The following is a 20,500-nucleotide window of genomic DNA, read 5'->3' as shown; positions in this document are numbered from 1 at the left end:
TGTGTTATGAGGTTCTGCTGCAGCTCAAGTTCTGCAGCAGCTGAGGTGTGTGTTATGAGGTTCTGCAGCAGCTGAGGTGTGTGTTATGAGGTTCTGCAGCAGCTGAGGTGTGTGTTATGAGGTTCTGCAGCAGCTGAGGTGTGTATTTTGAGGTTCTGCAGCAGCTGAGGTGTGTGTTATGAGGTTCTGCAGCAGCTGAGATGTATAATATGAGGTTCTGCAGCAGCTGAGGTGTGTATTTTGAGGTTCTGCAGCAGCTGAGGTGTGTATTCTGACGTTCTGCAGCAGGTGAGGTCTGTGTTATGAGGTTCTGCCGCAGCTGAGGTGCGTATTATGATGTTCTGCAGCAGCTGAGGTGTGTATTATGATGTTCTGCAGCAGCTGAGATGTGTATTGTGAGGTTCTACAGCAGCTGAGGTGTGTGTTATGAGGTTCTGCAGCAGCTGAGGTGTGTGTTATGAGGTTCTGCAGCAGCTGAGGTGTGTGTTATGAGGTTCTGCCGCAGCTGAGGTGTGTATTATGATGTTCTGCAGCAGCTGAGGTGCGTATTATGATGTTCTGCAGCAGCTGAGGTGTGTGTTATGAGGTTCTGCAGCAGCTGAGGTGTGTAACCTGCAGATAGGTTAGTGTCCCCTGAACCTGCAGGGTCCCATAAATCAAGCCGTGTTTTCCACTTGTGATTTGCTGCCTCGAAGTGCAATGAAGTTACACCCCAGATATTAGCAGATGGAGGTCGCTGCCCCCCCCCATACTTATATAGCGCCCACCCACATTCTCATCATTCATTGTCCCATGTCGGACTCACAGTCTAAATCCCCTATAAGGACGTCTCTGGCATTTGGGAGGAAACCTGTGCAAACACAAGGAGAAAATACAAACTCCTCTCCAATCCTTCATCTGTGATGTGATACTACTAGAGTGAGTGACTACGACGCCCCCTGCTGGAATGGCACAGACTCTGCTGTCAGCTCTTATCTTCCGTTTCCTTGAGACACAACATTGCTGCTGGTTACTGTCACTTTAAAGGGACTGGTCCGAGTTTAAAGTTCCTGGTGGTAAATATCTGGGACAGCTACGAATTGGGGTCTCATACCCCATCTGTACTTGGCCGTCTCTGACAATCTTATAGAAAGTGAATGGAGTGACAACACACCTACACTCCCCGTTAGTCCAAATGGGGGAATGGCGCCCCTATTCTGCTGATTCTGGGGGTCTTTGTTATACCGCTGCCGACAATAACTTATTAGTGGGTTACCAGGTGTCAAGTTTATTTATTTATTTATTTATTTATTTATTTATTTTTTCCCCCTTATTAAACCTCTTCCATCTCGCTGCCCCTTTTGCCGGCGTCTTTAGAGGGGTAAAGAAATATTTCATGTACAAACTCCACCTCCGCCTTTTCTGAAGACGTTGGGAAGAAATTTATTTACAACAAAAGTTTTTATTTTTTTCTTAAAAAATAAAATACAATTTAAAAAAAATTGTACAGAAAGAAGGAACATGAGAAAAGGGAATTGGCGGCCGCTCGAAGGTCTGAGCAAAAAATATATTAAGCTATATTCATACAAAAAATTTTTTAGTTATAGAACAAAATGCAATAAAATAAAAATTTCTGTATTGCCATGTATGGAGTTTTGAACTATCGTTCATTATATAAACCCCCTCCCCCCCTCACCTATACTTGCCATTTAATCCCTTAGATGCTGCAGTCAATGCCGACCGCAGCACCTAACATGTTTTATAGAAAAAAATTTAAATAACCCCCCCCCCCTGTTAATAAAAAAAACCCTCAAAAACACAGAATTGGTTTCACCACAAGCCCTAAAATAAAATTACCGCTAATACGTTATTTGTTCTACATTATAAACACCCTAAACCTTATTCAATATAGGCGATAAAAACAAAAAATTAAAATTTTTGGAGTATTTTTGCAATTTTAACGTAACTGTTAGGGGGTTAAATATGGCGGCTTTGTCATGACTAATTCTAGCTACGTGTTTTCTCAGTGCAGATTTGGAGCTTTGTATCAGGAAAAAACAAGCTCACATCTATATTAAAATATATTTAAAAAAATAATAAAAAATCGGCACAAAATTTTAGATTTTGTTGGTGGAGATTCATTTGAAGCAACCAAATCCAATAGTGAAGTGGTATTGAATTCCTCCACTAGAGGTCGAACCTGGCGGTATATTTTTTGGAAAGGGTGTCCTGCTGTAGTATACCGCCATCTTGTGGCAGAGCGTAATATTAACTGGTAAAGCCGAGCGCTGGACTCAACACGACTAAAAGATTTACAAAAAGCAGCCGATCCCATCGGCCTCAGTGATCAGACGGTAACGCTGGTTTATTCTACATAGTCCAGGCATATTAATGTGACCACCGCCTACTTTTGACGTCAACGTTAAATAACCAATCACAGAAGGCAGGTGTCATCAGCCATCTGGGTGCACTCATCATTGTGGAAGGCACGATGGAGCAACACCAGTATGCATCTATCCTTGCGGACCATGTTCACCCCTACATGCCAATTGTTCTTCCTCAGGATGATGGCATCTACCAGCAGGACAATGTGACGTGGCATTCACAAGACTATGATTAAGAGACTTTTTTTGTGTCTCGAAACGCGTCAGTCAGCCTAATATGTAGTCACTGCGCTTTTTATTTCACTTTCATGTTCTTTCTTATCTTTTTTCACCTGTATGTTATGGTGTCTTTACCATTTTTAAAATGAAAAAATAAAAGTTAATTTTTACCACGAGCAAGAGCTGCGGATCTCACCTCTTTACAAGTGTCTACGGAACCTAGCGCAGTGCCTGGTATTGCACCTAAGTTGACATGATTGGGACTGAGCCGCAGTGAGGACATTGAAGGGGTTGTCCACATGACCGCTTTCTTCCACAAACAGCGCCATAGCTGTCTACAGGTTGTGTGTGGTATTGCAACTCCTTTCTACTCAAGTAAATTGGACTAAGCTGCAATACCTAAAACAACCTTTAGGCAAGTGTGGCGCTGTTTTAGCAAAATCTTAGACATGTTTTTCTAATCTTAGACAACGCTTAATTTCTGGATTTCTACAGAATAACATTGATGGACAAACCTAACCATGTTAATGCTTAACTTGTTGGGAGAGCCGGCTACCTCTACTGGGGGGGGGGAGTTCTACTTTAATTGGTCTTCTAAAGACCAATATATGGATGACTAGGAGACAATGGTTCATCATATAGACCTTACATTCAAAAAGTTCTTTGACCCGTACATTCAGATAGATTCAGATATTTTGTTGTCTTTAGGAGCAGAAAGCTAAGTAACTAGTAAAGGTCATGACTAAGGCTGTAGCTATCGCTTACGTAGAGGTCGGGGTGGCGCGACGGGTCCTGGAACATGAGGAGACCCAAATATTCCTCTGCCCCATGGAAGGGAGCGATATTACAATTAAGGCTTGTTCATTGGGGGGTTACCTATGTTATATTGGGGTCCAGGAACTGACGACTGGAAATCTGCACAAGCTTCACAAGTTCTATCATTTCTCATGTTCGGGTCTTGCAAATATCCAGTTGCCCCCATCAAATTTCCAGGGGAAATTACTGGGTAATATTTGGAAAGCATCTACTTAAATGCCTCATTTGGGCAATCTTATATTTTATTGATTAGAATGCCCTCCTGTTAGCTGTTGAGGACCACCATCATCCCTTGTACATGGCGAGTCCAAGCAGTTTGACGTTGAGGACCTCTCCAGAGAAGGTTGTACTATCATGGAAATATTTCAGGAGCCCTCACCGATACTATTAACACTGGTCCAATGGATCTTCCAGGCAGCTCTTTAAGCACCGACATAAGATGTTGCATTGAATGAGTCTATCAATAGTCCTGAGGATGTTCTCCAAGTCCATAGCTCCTCGGTTATGGTGGACACGTGCCCAGGAGATCTTCATTTAAGGTTCCTGTAATGTCCATGCTATGTCTTCGATAACATTCCAGAAACCAACGAGGTGAAAATTTCCATTGGTGCTCAAGACAAAGTGTCCAAAGCCATAGTTTGTCTTCAGAACTTTAGTTTTAGTGGACACCTACCTAGGACAGAGATGTTTCGAGAAGATGGTAGAACCTCACATGAGGATCAATGAGGTGAAACCTCGATCCCATAGAACCCATATCGTGTCATCAAGGCTATAAGTGTGTAACGTCCCACAATCCCTGAATACAACTGGCACAGTGGTGGCACCAGTGAGTGACTGCCAAGCAGCCGAGCTTGACCTCCAGCATCTGTTGGGAGTTGTAGTGTCCTCGCAGATGGAGATACGCAGGTTTCCGAGCTCTGTCGACCTTCTTCAACCTGCAGATCTCAAGAAAAATATCAAGAAACGTTGGCTCCACTATCAGCATCACAGTAGAGTTCGGGAGCGTCTCCTTATGGCTACGGATTTATTGGCTTGTTTTATAGGAATCAGTCCAGACCCGTGTGTGCGATGAACACAATAGGGTTAAAACGCAAATAAAAGTGCTCATGTTGTATGTAGGATTGATAATTTCCCTGAAGAACCCAACATACCCCTGTACAACCATCTTACATTCTGGGGTCTTCAACTATCTGGGCAACATTTCCAGTTCGGTGACATAACGTGACAAGATTACGACCACGATAGGATGACTGAGAAAGTCGACCTTCTTAGTACAATCGAAGTGGGGCCAATCCATACCATCATGTAGTCTTGTACGTTACATATCCCAGAGCAGAGATGGTGTGCGGTAAAGTTGGCAGATCACAGATGAAACGTCGCTCCACTCATTTGGATAAAGCGAATTCCCCAATTTCCTTGTCATCAGTTACTTGGATGGGGAAACTCAGAGCTTCTGTCTCTTGCAAAGGCGTTTTGATCTCCCCATCCATCAGAAGAGGGGATGCTGGTCCTCCATTGACTGTGCCGACCACCTCAAAGTCCACAGTGACTGCAGAAGAAAAGACAAGTGAGTAAGGGACACTCTCCTCCAAAGGAGGGACAGGCACACAAAGGGACGACGAAAGAATTGTGGGGTTGCACTAGACTCCACCACCGAAGGAGATGCTACAAGGGAGCATATTGACCCCATGGACTATAACTGGGACCATTGGGTATTTGTGGTCTTCTACTTGACTCTGCTTGCAGGACTTTATTGTTCACGACTTCAGATGGACAGACTGGTGCAGATATGAATTTAGCCTCAAAGGTGTTGGTTTGTCATCACCCATCAGGATCATGCTCGACCAGGTGCTATATCAGATGGAGGAACGTCAGCCATGTTCTCCTAACGTTGTATTGTACTGTTATTACTATGGAGTTACTTGGTGACTGTATAGTGCAGTGATGGCAAACCTTTTAGAGACCGAGTGCCCAAACTGCAACCAAAAACCAACTAATTTATCCCAAAGTGCCAACCTTAATAATGTGCGGATCTACAATTGCATACAATTACAGACCTGCAAAATATGGTCATACGAATGGGGATTTTATAGAGCTTTGTTCTCCACAGTGACCCCCATACAGTACAATCTGCTTCACAGTGACCCCACACAGTACAATCTGCTCCACAGTGGCCCACACACAGTACAATCTACTCCACAGTGACCCCCACACAGTACAATCTGCTCCACAGTGGCCCACACACAGTACAATCTACTCCACAGTGACCCCCACACAGTACAATCTGCTCCACAGTGGCCCACACACAGTACAATCTACTCCACAGTGACCCCCACACAGTACAATCTGCTCCACAGTGGCCCACACACAGTACAATCTACTCCACAGTGACCTCCACACAGTCCAATCTGCTTCACAGTGACCCCCACACAGTCCAATCTGCTTCACAGTGACCCCCACACAGTATAATCTGCTCCACTGTGGCCCCCGCACAGTACAATCTGCTCCACAGTGGCCCCAACACAGTACAATCTGCTCCACAGTGACCCCCAAACAGTACAATCTGCTCCACAGTGACCCACACACAGTACAATAAGCTCCACAGTGGCCGCCACACAGTATAATCTGCTGCACAGTGACCCCCACACAGTACAATCTACTCCACAGTGGTCCCCACACAGTACAATCTGCTCCACAGTGACCCCCACACAGTACAATCTACTCCACAGTGGCCCCCACAGTACAATCTACTCCACAGTGACCCCCACACAGTACAATCTACTCCACAGTGGCCTCCACACAGTATAATCTACTCCACAGTGGCCCCCACAGTACAATCTGCTCCACAGTAGCCCACACACAGTACAATCTATCCCACAGTGGCCCCCACACAGTACAATCTACTCCACAGTGACCCCCACACAGTACAATCTGCTCCACAGTGGTCCCCACACAGTACAATCTGCTCCACAGTGACCCCCACACAGTACAATCTACTCCACAGTGACCCCCACACAGTACAATCTACTCCACAGTGGCCTCCACACAGTATAATCTACTCCACAGTGGCCCCCACAGTACAATCTGCTCCACAGTAGCCCACACACAGTACAATCTATCCCACAGTGGCCCCCACACAGTACAATCTACTCCACAGTGACCCCCACACAGTACAATCTGCTCCACAGTGGCCCCCACACAGTACAATCTACTCCACAGTGGCCTCCCCACAGTACAATCTGCTCCACAGTGGCCCCCACACAGTACAATCTGCTCCACAGTGGCCCCCACACAGTACAATCTGCTCCACAGTGGCCCCCACACAGTACAATCTACTCCACAGTGACCCCCACACAGTACAATCTCCTCCACAGTGGCCCCCACACAGTACAATCTGCTCCACAGTGGCCCACACACAGTACAATCTACTCCACAGTGACCCCCACACAGTACAATCTGCTCCACAGTGGCCCACACACAGTACAATCTACTCCACAGTGACCCCCACACAGTACAATCTACTCCACAGTGACCCCCACACAGTACAATCTGCTCCACAGTGGCCCACACACAGTACAATCTACTCCACAGTGACCTCCACACAGTCCAATCTGCTTCACAGTGACCCCCACACAGTCCAATCTGCTTCACAGTGACCCCCACACAGTATAATCTGCTCCACTGTGGCCCCCGCACAGTACAATCTGCTCCACAGTGGCCCCAACACAGTACAATCTGCTCCACAGTGACCCCCAAACAGTACAATCTGCTCCACAGTGACCCACACACAGTACAATAAGCTCCACAGTGGCCGCCACACAGTATAATCTGCTGCACAGTGACCCCCACACAGTACAATCTACTCCACAGTGGTCCCCACACAGTACAATCTGCTCCACAGTGACCCCCACACAGTACAATCTACTCCACAGTGGCCCCCACAGTACAATCTACTCCACAGTGACCCCCACACAGTACAATCTACTCCACAGTGGCCTCCACACAGTATAATCTACTCCACAGTGGCCCCCACAGTACAATCTGCTCCACAGTAGCCCACACACAGTACAATCTATCCCACAGTGGCCCCCACACAGTACAATCTACTCCACAGTGACCCCCACACAGTACAATCTGCTCCACAGTGGTCCCCACACAGTACAATCTGCTCCACAGTGACCCCCACACAGTACAATCTACTCCACAGTGACCCCCACACAGTACAATCTACTCCACAGTGGCCTCCACACAGTATAATCTACTCCACAGTGGCCCCCACAGTACAATCTGCTCCACAGTAGCCCACACACAGTACAATCTATCCCACAGTGGCCCCCACACAGTACAATCTACTCCACAGTGACCCCCACACAGTACAATCTGCTCCACAGTGGTCCCCACACAGTACAATCTACTCCACAGTGGCCCCCACAGTACAATCTACTCCACAGTGACCCCCACACAGTACAATCTACTCCACAGTGGCCTCCACACAGTATAATCTACTCCACAGTGGCCCCCACAGTACAATCTGCTCCACAGTAGCCCACACACAGTACAATCTATCCCACAGTGGCCCCCACACAGTACAATCTACTCCACAGTGACCCCCACACAGTACAATCTGCTCCACAGTGGTCCCCACACAGTACAATCTGCTCCACAGTGACCCCCACACAGTACAATCTACTCCACAGTGACCCCCACACAGTACAATCTACTCCACAGTGGCCTCCACACAGTATAATCTACTCCACAGTGGCCCCCACAGTACAATCTGCTCCACAGTAGCCCACACACAGTACAATCTATCCCACAGTGGCCCCCACACAGTACAATCTACTCCACAGTGACCCCCACACAGTACAATCTGCTCCACAGTGGCCCCCACACAGTACAATCTACTCCACAGTGGCCTCCCCACAGTACAATCTGCTCCACAGTGGCCCCCACACAGTACAATCTGCTCCACAGTGGCCCCCACACAGTACAATCTGCTCCACAGTGGCCCCCACACAGTACAATCTACTCCACAGTGACCCCCACACAGTACAATCTCCTCCACAGTGGCCCCCACACAGTACAATCTGCTCCACAGTGGCCTCCACACAGTACAATCTGTTCCTCAGATGGGTGACCAAAGAGAGGGCTCTGAGTGCCACCTCTAGCACCCGTGCCATAGGTTCGCCATCAAGGGTATAGTGGCTTTGCAAAATTTCAAGTGAGTCTTCACTCCCTGATATTACTATGAGCATGAATAAAAGATGGACCTTCACAATGGATAGTTGTAGACACGGACACTCACACAGCGGGACTAACATTCAGGACTTACTTGGTATCTCGACCTGAGGAATCGATTCTGATGGTCTCTATAAATGGAGAAGAAAGTGTTTCAATATATTATGCAAACTGCCGGAAATCTGAGCAAAAGGGTAAAAGTGGGAAGAATCCAAAATCTCTTTGGGGCCAAGTTTACGACAGCGCATCAATTCCACTACTTTGTATTCTCCAAACTGTGAAAGATATTTGCCCCTAGTGGATGTCTGTGGTGTGACATCTAATTTGTCACTTGTATGAAATTTACAAAATTGGAGGCATGTGCAAAATACTGTACGGCGTTACAGAATATCATATGTATCATAATATCTTCATATATGGCAAACAGTGTTGGAAAGGTCTGGATGGGCCTATGTGCTCACACCCACATGTGAAGGCTACTACGGGCCATATTCTTGATGCTGTTGTAGGAAGAACCACCAGAATTTTATCTGGTGCACCAAAGCTGTTAGCAAAGGGGCATTTGGACCTCCTGAAGCCCCAGGGCCTGGATGTGACTGCTACCTCTGCACCCCTACTATTATGTCTCCCCATATACTATGTAGCTATCTGAATGGAATAGATTGGTGACTTATTACATCTTATGAAAGCTCCATATCCATCTCCGAGGCCCCATCTACAGAATCTTATACACCATGAGGACAGAATCTCACCTTGTTTTTTATCAGACGACCTGCAAAACAGAAAAAGAAAGTGAGAAAATCCATGAAACCTGGGAATACCAAAGCTGGAACATAACAACACGACAGATTCATCGATGGCTAGGGAGAGAATCAAGATTCTGCAAACCACCCTGAACGCGCCCGATCTTGTCTGATCTCGGAAGATTATTCTGCAATTTTACTTTCTGCAATCTCATAGAGTTTAAATGGAGTGATAGTGAGCATGCTCGACCACGCTCTATTCAAATGGGGGGGCATGAGATCCCATCACGGATCACCAGGCTGGCTCTATTTGGTTGCAATGATGAGATTCTACAGTATTCTACATTTATCCTTAAGACGGTTTTGACATTCGAGAAGAAGAGATGGGACAATTGGAGAAATGTATAGAAAGATACCAAATAATAAAAGCCCTGACGTCATCATAAACCTAGGAATCTAAAACAATATACACACCAAAGCTCTTCAACAGCGGTGTTTTAAGACATATTATGAGGATCGTAGTCGCCACCACGAAGAGAACCACGCCAATAATTATCCAGGTGATGTTCGAATCTACAAGGAAAAGGTGAAAGTCACGTTCAGTATTTATAGTTATGGCCCCAGTCATTCCCATAAATCTCAGCGAGTTCTTCATTTTTATATAATATTTTATATCAATGCATCTACTAGTGCCTACAGGACTCACAGGCTGTATATGAGTGGGTTTGATTAGCAGGACTCACAGTCTGTCTTGTATATATATGTTACAGGAATTCAGAATTAATGGAGACAGAGCGTGGTACTCAGGCTGCCACTAGGGGGTGCTGCGTCATTGTACATGGTAGAGATGAAGGTTCAGCTCCATATGGCGTTATTTACATTGCTCGCCCACATACACACTGGAGACAATACTATCAGTCTGTTATTGAAGTGTGGGGGGGAATCCCACGCAAACATGGGAGAACATACAAAATACAATCAGATGTTGTTCTTGGAAGCCGAGACCCCAGCGCTGCAAGTCAACATTGCAAACCACCGCGCTACTGTGAGAAACTCTCCAGATCAGTAAATAATACCGCCAAACCAAAAAGATACTGCTGATGGATTTATAAAAAATGGGGCCCTGGGCAACAAGAAGAAATGGGCTCCTGGCTTTATAGTGTTAGACATTAAGCTATATACTGTACTCCGCCTTACAGAGCCAAAACAATAGCGCTATATACAGGTTGCATCATACAGCTATATATAGCCAAGACAATACAGCAACATATAGCCTGCATATTGCTGCTATATAGAGTCTAGACAATAGTGCTATATACAGCCCATAGCCATATAGAATCAATGCTGCTATATACAGCCAACATGATACAGATGCTGTATATGGAGCCAAGACAATACTGCTATATACAGTCTACATAATACTGCCATAGAGCCAAGACAATGCGGCCATATACAGCCTATATAATGTTGCTATATAGAATCAAAGCAGTATTGCTACATACAGCCCACATAATACAGCCATATACATTCTACATAATACTGCCATATTGACCCAAGACAATACTGCCATATACAATCTACATAATACTACCGTATACATTCTACATAATACTGCCATATAGAGCCAAGACAATACTGCCATATACAATCTACATAATACTGCCATATACAGTCTACATAATACTGCCATGTAGAGCCAAGACAATAATGCCATATACAATCTACATAATACTGCCATATACAGTCTATATAATACTGCCATATACAGTCTATATAATACTGCCATATACATTCTACATAATACTGCCATATACAGTCTACATAATACTTCCATATACAGTCTACATAATACTGCCATATACACTCTATATACTGTAATACTGCCATATACAGTCTACATAATACTGCCATATACACTCTATATACTGTAATACTGCCATATACAGTCTACATAATACTGCCATATACACTCTATATACTGTAATACTGCCATATACAGTCTACATAATACTGCCATATACACTCTATATAATACTGCCATATTGAGCCAAGACAATACTGCCGTATACAGTTTATATAACATAACCAGTCCATAGTTCTAGACAAGATCTCACCTGGTGGTAGTTCAGTTGGCGGGGGCTCGGTGGTGGGAGTCGTAGTTGTAGGATTTGGTGCACAGATCAGACACTCGTCCATGGCATTACGTAAGGTACAGGATTGCCCATGCGGACAGCCGCACACTGTGTCCTTGGTGCTATTACACGGCTCTTTTTCTACTAAGCCCCTGCCTGCAAGAGAAAAGAAATGAAGGAGTTAATTGAGATTGGTGCGGAGAGGAGAACTGCTTAATGTACCAGCTCCTCTGTACTCACAAGGACTAAGCAGACCTGGAAGTAGATCCATAGTGGAATTAAAGGGAGCACTCCGAAGGTCATGTATCGTCAGTACTGTGCATCTGATACCATGTCAGGGGCCCATAGGGGGTTAGGGGTGACGCTAGTGCCTGGAAACCCCCTCTAAAACTCTAAAAGGTTAATTAAGTTATAAAATTCTTTTAGCCCCCACTAGAGGGCGCCCACTGCACGTGGATTTACTATAGAGTTCACTGAGAGTGTATCTAATGAGCACCACCTAGTGGTGCACGTGTGAATGTTCCTACCACTGCTAAAGGGGTTGTGCAGGATGAGAATATAAGGCTGCTTTATTCTTCTCCGGACGACCCCCTATAATACTATATGGTGTATTTGGGCCACCCTGTTTCCGGTTAGAGAATCTCTTACTGCAGGGATAGCACGTTCTGCAGGTCCTGGCAGAGTTCCAATTTGCTGCGTAAGTGCCGTTTCCACATAACTGGCAGACAGTGTCGGATGAAGATGTGCATCGAGAGATCAGGCGATGACCTGCGGGGAAAAGGGGGGACGAGGCTTAGTATTAAGTACGGAAAGTGCAAGTCATAAACGAAGGAGGGGCTACAGAGTGGAAGTCGTATAAATATTGAATGAGATTAATCAAATGTTGCAAATCAATATGATAAATGTGGTGCGACTTGCTAGATACAATGGACACCTTCCCTCACCTCCCCTGGGCTCCCACTTGGCAAGTGGCGCTCTCTTAGGGCTCTCTTTAGTCTCTGGGTGACATCAGAGGACCACTGAGGGCTGTGATTGGCTCTCAGCAGTCATGTGGGGTGAGAAGACATCTTGCCACTGTAACACAAGTGTTGTTGATGTTGGTGCACCCCATGTGATCACTGAGGTCCAATTCACTCCTGGGGCCTGAGACATCACCCAGGAGGTTGGAAGATGGCAGAAGATCATTGGTGAAGGCCACAAGGTAGCCCAGGATTAGTAAGAACCTCTAGTCCACATCTAGGACCGTTCACCCTTATCTAGGACCTCTCACCCATGACTAGGACCTCTTACCCATGTCTAGGACCTCTCTTCCACGTTTAGGATCTTTCGCCTACGTCTAGGACCTCTCACTGATGACTAGGAGCTCTTACCCATGTCTAGGACCTCTCTCCCATGTCTAGGACCTCTCTCCCATGTCTAGGACCTCTCTCCCATGTCTAGGACCTCTCTCCCATGTCTAGGACCTCTCTCCCATGTCTAGGACCTCTCTCCCATGTCTAGGACCTTTCACCCATGTCTAGTACCTCTCTTCCACGTCTAGGACCTCTCTTCCACGTTTAGGATCTTTCGCCCACGTCTAGGACCTCTCTTCCACGTTTAGGATCTTTTGCCCATGTCTAGGACCTCTCACCCATGACTAGGAGCTCTTACCCATGTCTAGGACCTCTCTCCCACGTCTAGGACCTCTCACCTACGTCTAGGACCTCTTACCCACGTCTAGGACCTCTCACCCACGTCTACGGCCTCTCACCCACGTCTACGGCCTCTCACCCACGTCTACGGCCTCTCACCTACGTCTACGGCCTCTCACCTACGTCTAGGACCTCTCACCTACGTCTACGGCCTCTCACCCACGTCTACGGCCTCTCACCTACGTCTAGGACCTCTCACCTACGTCTAGGACCTCTCACCTATGTCTACGACCTCTCACCCACGTCTAGGACCTTTCTCCCACGTCTAGGACCCCCACCCTTGTCTAGGACCCCTCACCCAAGTTTAGGACCTTTCGCCCACTTCTAGGACCTCTCCTCTGCCTGTACCCTGCTTTGCACAGATGAGAACCAATAACCCTTAACCAGCTGTTTGCAGATATGTTCCTCTTCCTTTTTTTTCGAGGTGATGTTTTATTTTGATATCACTAGGTTTTTGGAAAACCAAGCATTGATCTATTGGGATCTACTCTCCAAGAGGTGGCGCTATAGCAAGTTTTCCTTTTTCAATCAAGGAGAATTCATTGTCCCAGAATTCTTAGCAGAGCAAAAGGGGATCTGTAAAGGAAATCTGCTAAAGGCGCCAGAATACCCCTCTGACCCCGTTTGGGTATACATCATATATACTTTATGGAGACCCTAAAACTATCAGACCAAGTCAATATTATCACTGGGGAAATCTCAAGGTGGAGGGGAGGGGTCTCTTTCTGTTGTGATCCCTATGGTCCAGATGGTTCATTGGTCAGAGTGACCCTTATGGGGTTAATGCCATAAGAGCGCAATGACGTAGACCCGACCTTCACCGCAGCGCTCCCTACCATTGCGCAGGGTCTGATTCAGCAATCTCTAGCTCACTGCCTCTTTCTCAGGAACTCTTAGTTTCTAGAACTGCGGCCAACGCGCCGCCCCCTCCCCATAAAGTAGTCAAGAAGAAGTGAAGATTTCCTCTTTCACAGAAGGAAGTAAGAATTCTCTGGCACCATCGGTTCTCCGCTCCCGGATTGTGCGTGTCATAAGGGGATGCCGCCCCCCCCCCCCCCCCCGGCTCCAACGCCCCCCCCCCCCCCCCCCCGACGTCTAAAAATAATATAAAATAGCACAAAGCTATTCATACAAGGCATGATTTCTTATGGTTCTGTATATAGCACCTATAGGACCCCTGTAGCGCCTCACCTGGCGGGCAGCGGCTGCAGCATCTGTTCAGCTCCTCGCTTAGATACTGATATCCATTGCAGGAAGTTTCTTGAGCGACAATCTGAATAAAATAATAATAAATCCTGACATTAGTTCATCATCTGATTCACGGGTTTGTGCAATAAGAGGAATCATTGGACAGCAGCTTGTAAGGAGCGCCCCCTAGTGGTGGGGCATGCAGAAACCCCAGCCCTCTATGCAGATACATAATGACATTAGGAAGAGGAACTTTCATGTGCACGTTTTTTTTTTTTTTTTTGCACATGTCATACAAATATGCAAATATTTCTCACGCAGAGTCACACCCAACTCTGCCCACAGCGCTCCGGGCGTGGCAGAATAACCCGACATGAAATATTCACGTTTCTTGTGAAGTCTGCCGATAAGGAGAAGGAAACACATAGAACAAAACAGGTCTGGGGAAGAGGAAGTGACCGATACATTGTATACAGGGGCTACGAGTCTATAATATTAATATGGTCAGGGGTCTGATGTTATTACCCTGCAGTAAAGGGACCACAGCATTGGGGTGTGAAAACCCCCCCCAGGACTGTGTCCCAAACTGGGCTCATGGTCGGCACTAAAGAAACAAATTCTCCCCGTCCCTCACCTCTCCTGGGCGTCCGTTCTTCCCCCCTCTTTGAGCATCACTGGGTCAAAGGCCATGTTTGGGCCTCAGTGGTGACCCCAGGGTGCACAAAGTCAGAGAAGATATCTCAAGGTGAAGACCATTTGGGACCCCCCTATCCTATTCCCCTGCAGGGCACATCACATGACCTTTCATACAGATGTGCCCGTCCTTACCTGAGCTCAGGTTTGGTCAAGAAATTCAATCTATCATTGAACGCTAGTGATACTCTGGACAGGCTGTAATTCCTAACACAACCACTGGGTGACCACATCGACATGTCGTCTTGAAAAGCTGGTCATCTGGTGACACGTATCTGAGCATGTCCAACCAAGAGCTAAGGTAGGGAAGGACACAATGGAAATGTCTCTGTGGAGTCTAAGTTTTGGAGGTATAAGACACAAAGTAGTCATCTTGGGGGCAGGATTGAAAAGCGGCGCCCAATACCTCTACTTCTGCTTATCTTGGAAGAACCAATACATTAAGATCATAAGGAACCTGTATCATCTAGAATTTGACAATTTTAGTCAGATGACCCTAAGCTGGTGGGTTTGGGGGTGGGGGGAGGAAGGTGGTTTGGAGGGGGTTCTGGGGGTGGGGGTTAGGCAGTAGTCCGGGGGGGTTCTTTGAGAGGGGGGCGTTAAGGGGGATGGGGGTGGTGGGAGGAAATAAGTAATGAGGCCACCCGGGGGAGTTGGTATGTGTAGCACTGGCAGGGGACGTTGTTGCATGCCACGGCCGGGCACCGGATGCTGTGCGTTGATGGGAGTGGCAGGCTTGGGTGTGGTACAGCGAGGAAACTGGCTCGGTGATGCCGCGCATGCGCGGGAAAGGCGGATGGGTGGACAGAGGAGTTTGGGCCCGTGTAAGAGGTGATTGGCGCAGGGAGTGAAGGCGGTGCGGACAAAGTCACAGGTAATGCTAGTGATGCATAAGGTTGCAGAAAACGTTAAGGAATATATTTGTCATCTATAATCTGAGGTTTTCCAGCAGTAACAAAACTACAAATCCCAGCAAACCCTGCAGAGTGTATTACTACAATAGCTGGAGATTCACCATGTGCAGACCAAACCCTGAAGTACAATATGTACACTGGAGAACAACAGCTCATACCAAGAATGTGCAAAGAACCTCAAGGATTCCCGTTAACCAGGAATCCCCCCACCAAATGTTGTGACTCAGGATAGAACGCAAAACAAATAGCCAAAATCCAAAAACCCCGTATACCGTACAGCTGCCTAATCCCATTAAATACACCAGAGCCCCTACATAATAGCATCAAACCTGATACTGAATAACATAGACATCACCATAATGTTATCCTAGTATCCTAGTCTGTGAATGTGTTATACTAGTTATATTCTTGTACATAGGAGTAGTATTATAGTAGTTATATTCTTGTACATAGGAGTAGTATTATAGTAGTTATATTCTTGTACATAGGAGCAGTATTATAGTAGTTATATTCTTGTACATAGGAGTAGTATTATAGTAGTTATATTCTTGTACATAGGGGCAGTATTATAGTAGTTATATTCTTGTACATAGGAGGTAGTATTATAGTAGTTATATTCTTGTACATAGGAGTAGTATTATAGCAGTTATATTCTTGTACATAGGGGGTAGTATTATAATAGTTATATTCTTGTACATAGGAGCAGTATTATAGTAGTTATATTCTTGTACATAGGAGCAGTATTATAGTAGTTATATTCTTGTACATAGGGGGTAGCATTATAGTAGTTATATTCTTGTACATAGGAGCAGTATTATAGAAGTTATATTCTTGTACATAGGAGCAGTATTATAGTAGTTATACTCTTGTACATAGGAGTAGTATTATAGTAGTTTATTCTTGTACATAGTAGGTAGTATTATAGTAGTTATATTCTTGTACATAGGAGTAGTATTATAGTAGTTATATTCTTGTACATAGGAGCAGTATTATAGTAGTTATATTCTTGTACATAGGAGTAGTATTATAGTAGTTATATTCTTGTATATAGGAGTACTATTATAGTAGTTATATTCTTGTACATAGTAGGTAGTATTATAGTAGTTATATTCTTGTACATAGGAGTACTATTATAGTAGTTATATTCTTGTACATAGGAGGTAGTATTATAGTAGTTATATTCTTGTATATAGGAGCAGTATTATAGTAGTTATATTCTTGTACATAGGAGTAGTATTATAGTAGTTATATTCTTGTACATAGTAGGTAGTATTATAGTAGTTATATTCTTGTACATAGGAGTACTATTATAGTAGTTATATTCTTGTACATAGTAGGTAGTATTATAGTAGTTATATTCTTGTACATAGTAGGTAGTATTATAGTAGTTATATTCTTGTACATAGGAGTACTATTATAGTAGTTATATTCTTGTACATAGGAGGTAGTATTATAGTAGTTATATTCTTGTATATAGGAGTACTTTTATAGTAGTTATATTCTTGTACATAGGAGTAGTATTATAGTAGTTATATTCTTGTACATAGTAGGTAGTATTATAGTAGTTATATTCTTGTACATAGGAGTACTATTATAGTAGTTATATTCTTGTACATAGGAGTACTATTATAGTAGTTATATTCTTGTACATAGGAGGTAGTATTATAGTAGTTATATTCTTGTACATAGGAGTAGTATTATAGTAGATATATTCTTGTACATAGGAGTAGTATTATAGTAGTTATATTCTTGTACATAGTAGTATTATAGTAGTTATATTCTTGTACATAGGAGCAGTATTATAGTAATTATATTCTTGTACATAGGAGTAGTATTATAGTAGTTATATTCTTGTACATAGGAGCAGTATTATAGTAGTTATACTCTTGTACATAGGAGTAGTATTATAGTAGTTATATTCTTGTACATAGTAGGTAGTATTATAGTAGTTATATTCTTGTACATAGGAGTAGTATTATAGTAGTTATATTCTTGTACATAGGAGCAGTATTATAGTAGTTATATTCTTGTACATAGGAGGTAGTATTATAGTAGTTATATTCTTGTACATAGGAGTAGTATTATAGTAGTTATATTCTTGTACATAGGAGTAGTATTATAGTAGTTATATTCTTGTACATAGGAGTAGTATTATAGTAGTTATATTCTTGTACATAGGAGGTAGTATTATAGTAGTTATATTCTTGTACATAGGAGCAGTATTATAGTAGTTATATTCTTGTACATAGGAGCAGTATTATAGTAGTTATACTCTTGTACATAGGAGCAGTATTATAGTAGTTATATTCTTGTATATAGTAGGTAGTATTATAGTAGTTATATTCTTGTACATAGGAGTAGTATTATAGTAGTTATATTCTTGTACATAGTAGGTAGTATTATAGTAGTTATATTCTTGTACATAGGAGTAGTATTATAGTAGTTATATTCTTGTATATAGGAGTACTATTATAGTAGTTATATTCTTGTACATAGTAGGTAGTATTATAGTAGTTATATTCTTGTACATAGTAGGTAGTATTATAGTAGTTATATTCTTGTACATAGGAGGTAGTATTATAGTAGTTATATTCTTGTATATAGGAGCAGTATTATAGTAGTTATATTCTTGTACATAGGAGTAGTATTATAGTAGTTATATTCTTGTACATAGTAGGTAGTATTATAGTAGTTATATTCTTGTACATAGGAGTAGTATTATAGTAGTTATATTCTTGTACATAGGAGGTAGTATTATAGTAGTTATATTCTTGTACATAGGAGTAGTATTATAGTAGTTATATTCTTGTACATAGGAGTAGTATTATAGTAGTTATATTCTTGTACATAGGAGTAGTATTATAGTAGTTATATTCTTGTACATAGGAGGTAGTATTATAGTAGTTATATTCTTGTACATAGGAGTAGTATTATAGTAGTTATATTCTTGTACATAGGAGTAGTATTATAGTAGTTATATTCTTGTACATAGGAGCAGTATTATAGTAGTTATATTCTTGTACATAGGAGTAGTATTATAGTAGTTATATTCTTGTACATAGGAGGTAGTATTATAGTAGTTATATTCTTGTACATAGGAGGTAGTATTATAGTAGTTATATTCTTGTACATAGTAGTAGTATTATAGTAGTTATATTCTTGTACATAGGGGGCAGTATTATAGTAGTTATATTCTTGTACATAGGAGTAGTATTATAGTAGTTATATTCTTGTACATAGGAGTAGTATTATAGTAGTTATATTCTTGTACATAGGAGTAGTATTATAGTGGCTATTTTCTTGTATATAGGAACAGTGTTAGGTTCTATTATTGTTGTTGCTTCCCTTCCCATATCAATTACATTGCACAACTGGGCACAAGAATAAGAACAGGAAATTGTCTTCCCGGCATAAATACGATATTAAATCTGTTTTTCATCCTGAGGAGACAGAAGAACTGTAGACAGCCATTTTAGAGCCACTTATGTACTAAACAGGAAATATTCTATTCGATGTTATCGCAGTCACAGAAGTTAAAAAAAATATTAAAGGTATTTTCAAGGCAAAAGATATTGATGACTTCTCCTTATTATCAGATGGGTTGGGGTCTCTGCACTCCCATCTAGTTCTATTACGACACAGTGGACACAGCTGCGCACTCTGTATATAAGAAGTTGAGTCACTGTCTAGATTATACGCCATTTACAATTCTACTGGTCTTTGGCACCAGACTACAAGTTCGTTGTCAGACACGCCCGTAACAGCTTCACTCTTATAATGGGCGGGTAGTTTTACTTAGACCAGTTTTACTTCGTCCTGCCTAAGCACAGCACACCTATGACAATAGCAGGGCACGTGTCTGCTGTGAGGTCAATGGTGGTAGACAGATAGCTCCCCCTAGTGGTAGCTGAATGCAGCCCAAAATAATATAATTTATCATAAACTAGATTTTTTCTATTGTTTTATTCCTGTGTCTGGTTTTGTATCAGCCCAATTCACATCAATGGAGCTAAACTGCAGTACGACACACAACCTGTGGACTAGTGTGGCGCTGTTTCTCAAAGATAGTGAGCGTGTTTTTCTCATACAACCCTTTGCAGCCTCAGTCAGTAATCCGTCATTATAATGTATCTGCTGTAATCTGTTTATTACACTTCTGCTTTGTTTCCTTAACAGGAAATGTTCTACCAGTCGCTGACCGTGATAAATCAGAACCGGAGCCAAGCGGCACTGTCACTACTTCTCCAAGGAAGACCATGTTTATCTTAGTCTCCGACTTGAATTCTTTGCATCTCTTTAGAGTGTTTTTTAGTTTAAAAAAAAAATATTTTGATGTTTTCGGAGGAATTTATCATGGGAGGTCGTGGGTTAATACACATTGGTTCACAAAGTGCACTGTATGCACATATTATATACCAGCTATGGATAGGAAACCTGCTATTAATCTTCCTCCTCCATATCACATGGACTTCTCTGCAGAAGCCTTCAGTTCAGAGGATGCAG

The 20,500-nt window shown here is 43.3% G+C and overlaps 2 protein-coding genes across 2 annotated transcripts in view; one reads left to right on the top strand and one right to left on the bottom strand.

Moving 5' to 3' along the window:
* Positions 1-1,767: 1,767 nt before the first annotated feature.
* The window catches only part of LTBR (lymphotoxin beta receptor), a 29,538-nt gene continuing 10,805 nt past the window's right edge, over positions 1,768-20,500 (bottom strand). The window contains exons 2-8 of the mRNA XM_075258401.1: positions 14,394-14,475; positions 12,160-12,279; positions 11,494-11,667; positions 9,854-9,952; positions 9,389-9,408; positions 8,731-8,767; positions 1,768-4,947 (exon numbers count right to left, since the gene is read on the bottom strand). Of these exons, the coding sequence (XP_075114502.1) occupies positions 4,784-4,947; positions 8,731-8,767; positions 9,389-9,408; positions 9,854-9,952; positions 11,494-11,667; positions 12,160-12,279; positions 14,394-14,475 (696 nt within the window). The 3' untranslated portion in view covers positions 1,768-4,783. The remainder of the gene's footprint in view (positions 4,948-8,730; positions 8,768-9,388; positions 9,409-9,853; positions 9,953-11,493; positions 11,668-12,159; positions 12,280-14,393; positions 14,476-20,500) is intronic.
* Positions 14,143-20,500, top strand: part of SCNN1A (sodium channel epithelial 1 subunit alpha) — a 66,879-nt gene continuing 60,521 nt past the window's right edge. Inside the window, exon 1 of the mRNA XM_075258400.1 lies at positions 14,143-14,154. The gene's annotated coding sequence lies outside the window, so the exon portion shown is untranslated. The remainder of the gene's footprint in view (positions 14,155-20,500) is intronic.

This window comes from Leptodactylus fuscus, chromosome 10 (genome assembly GCF_031893055.1).
Source record: "Leptodactylus fuscus isolate aLepFus1 chromosome 10, aLepFus1.hap2, whole genome shotgun sequence".
Taxonomy (NCBI): Eukaryota; Metazoa; Chordata; class Amphibia; order Anura; family Leptodactylidae; genus Leptodactylus; species Leptodactylus fuscus.
The sequence above is the reverse complement of the archived record's forward strand: the minus strand, read 5'-3'. Positions and strand labels throughout refer to the sequence as shown.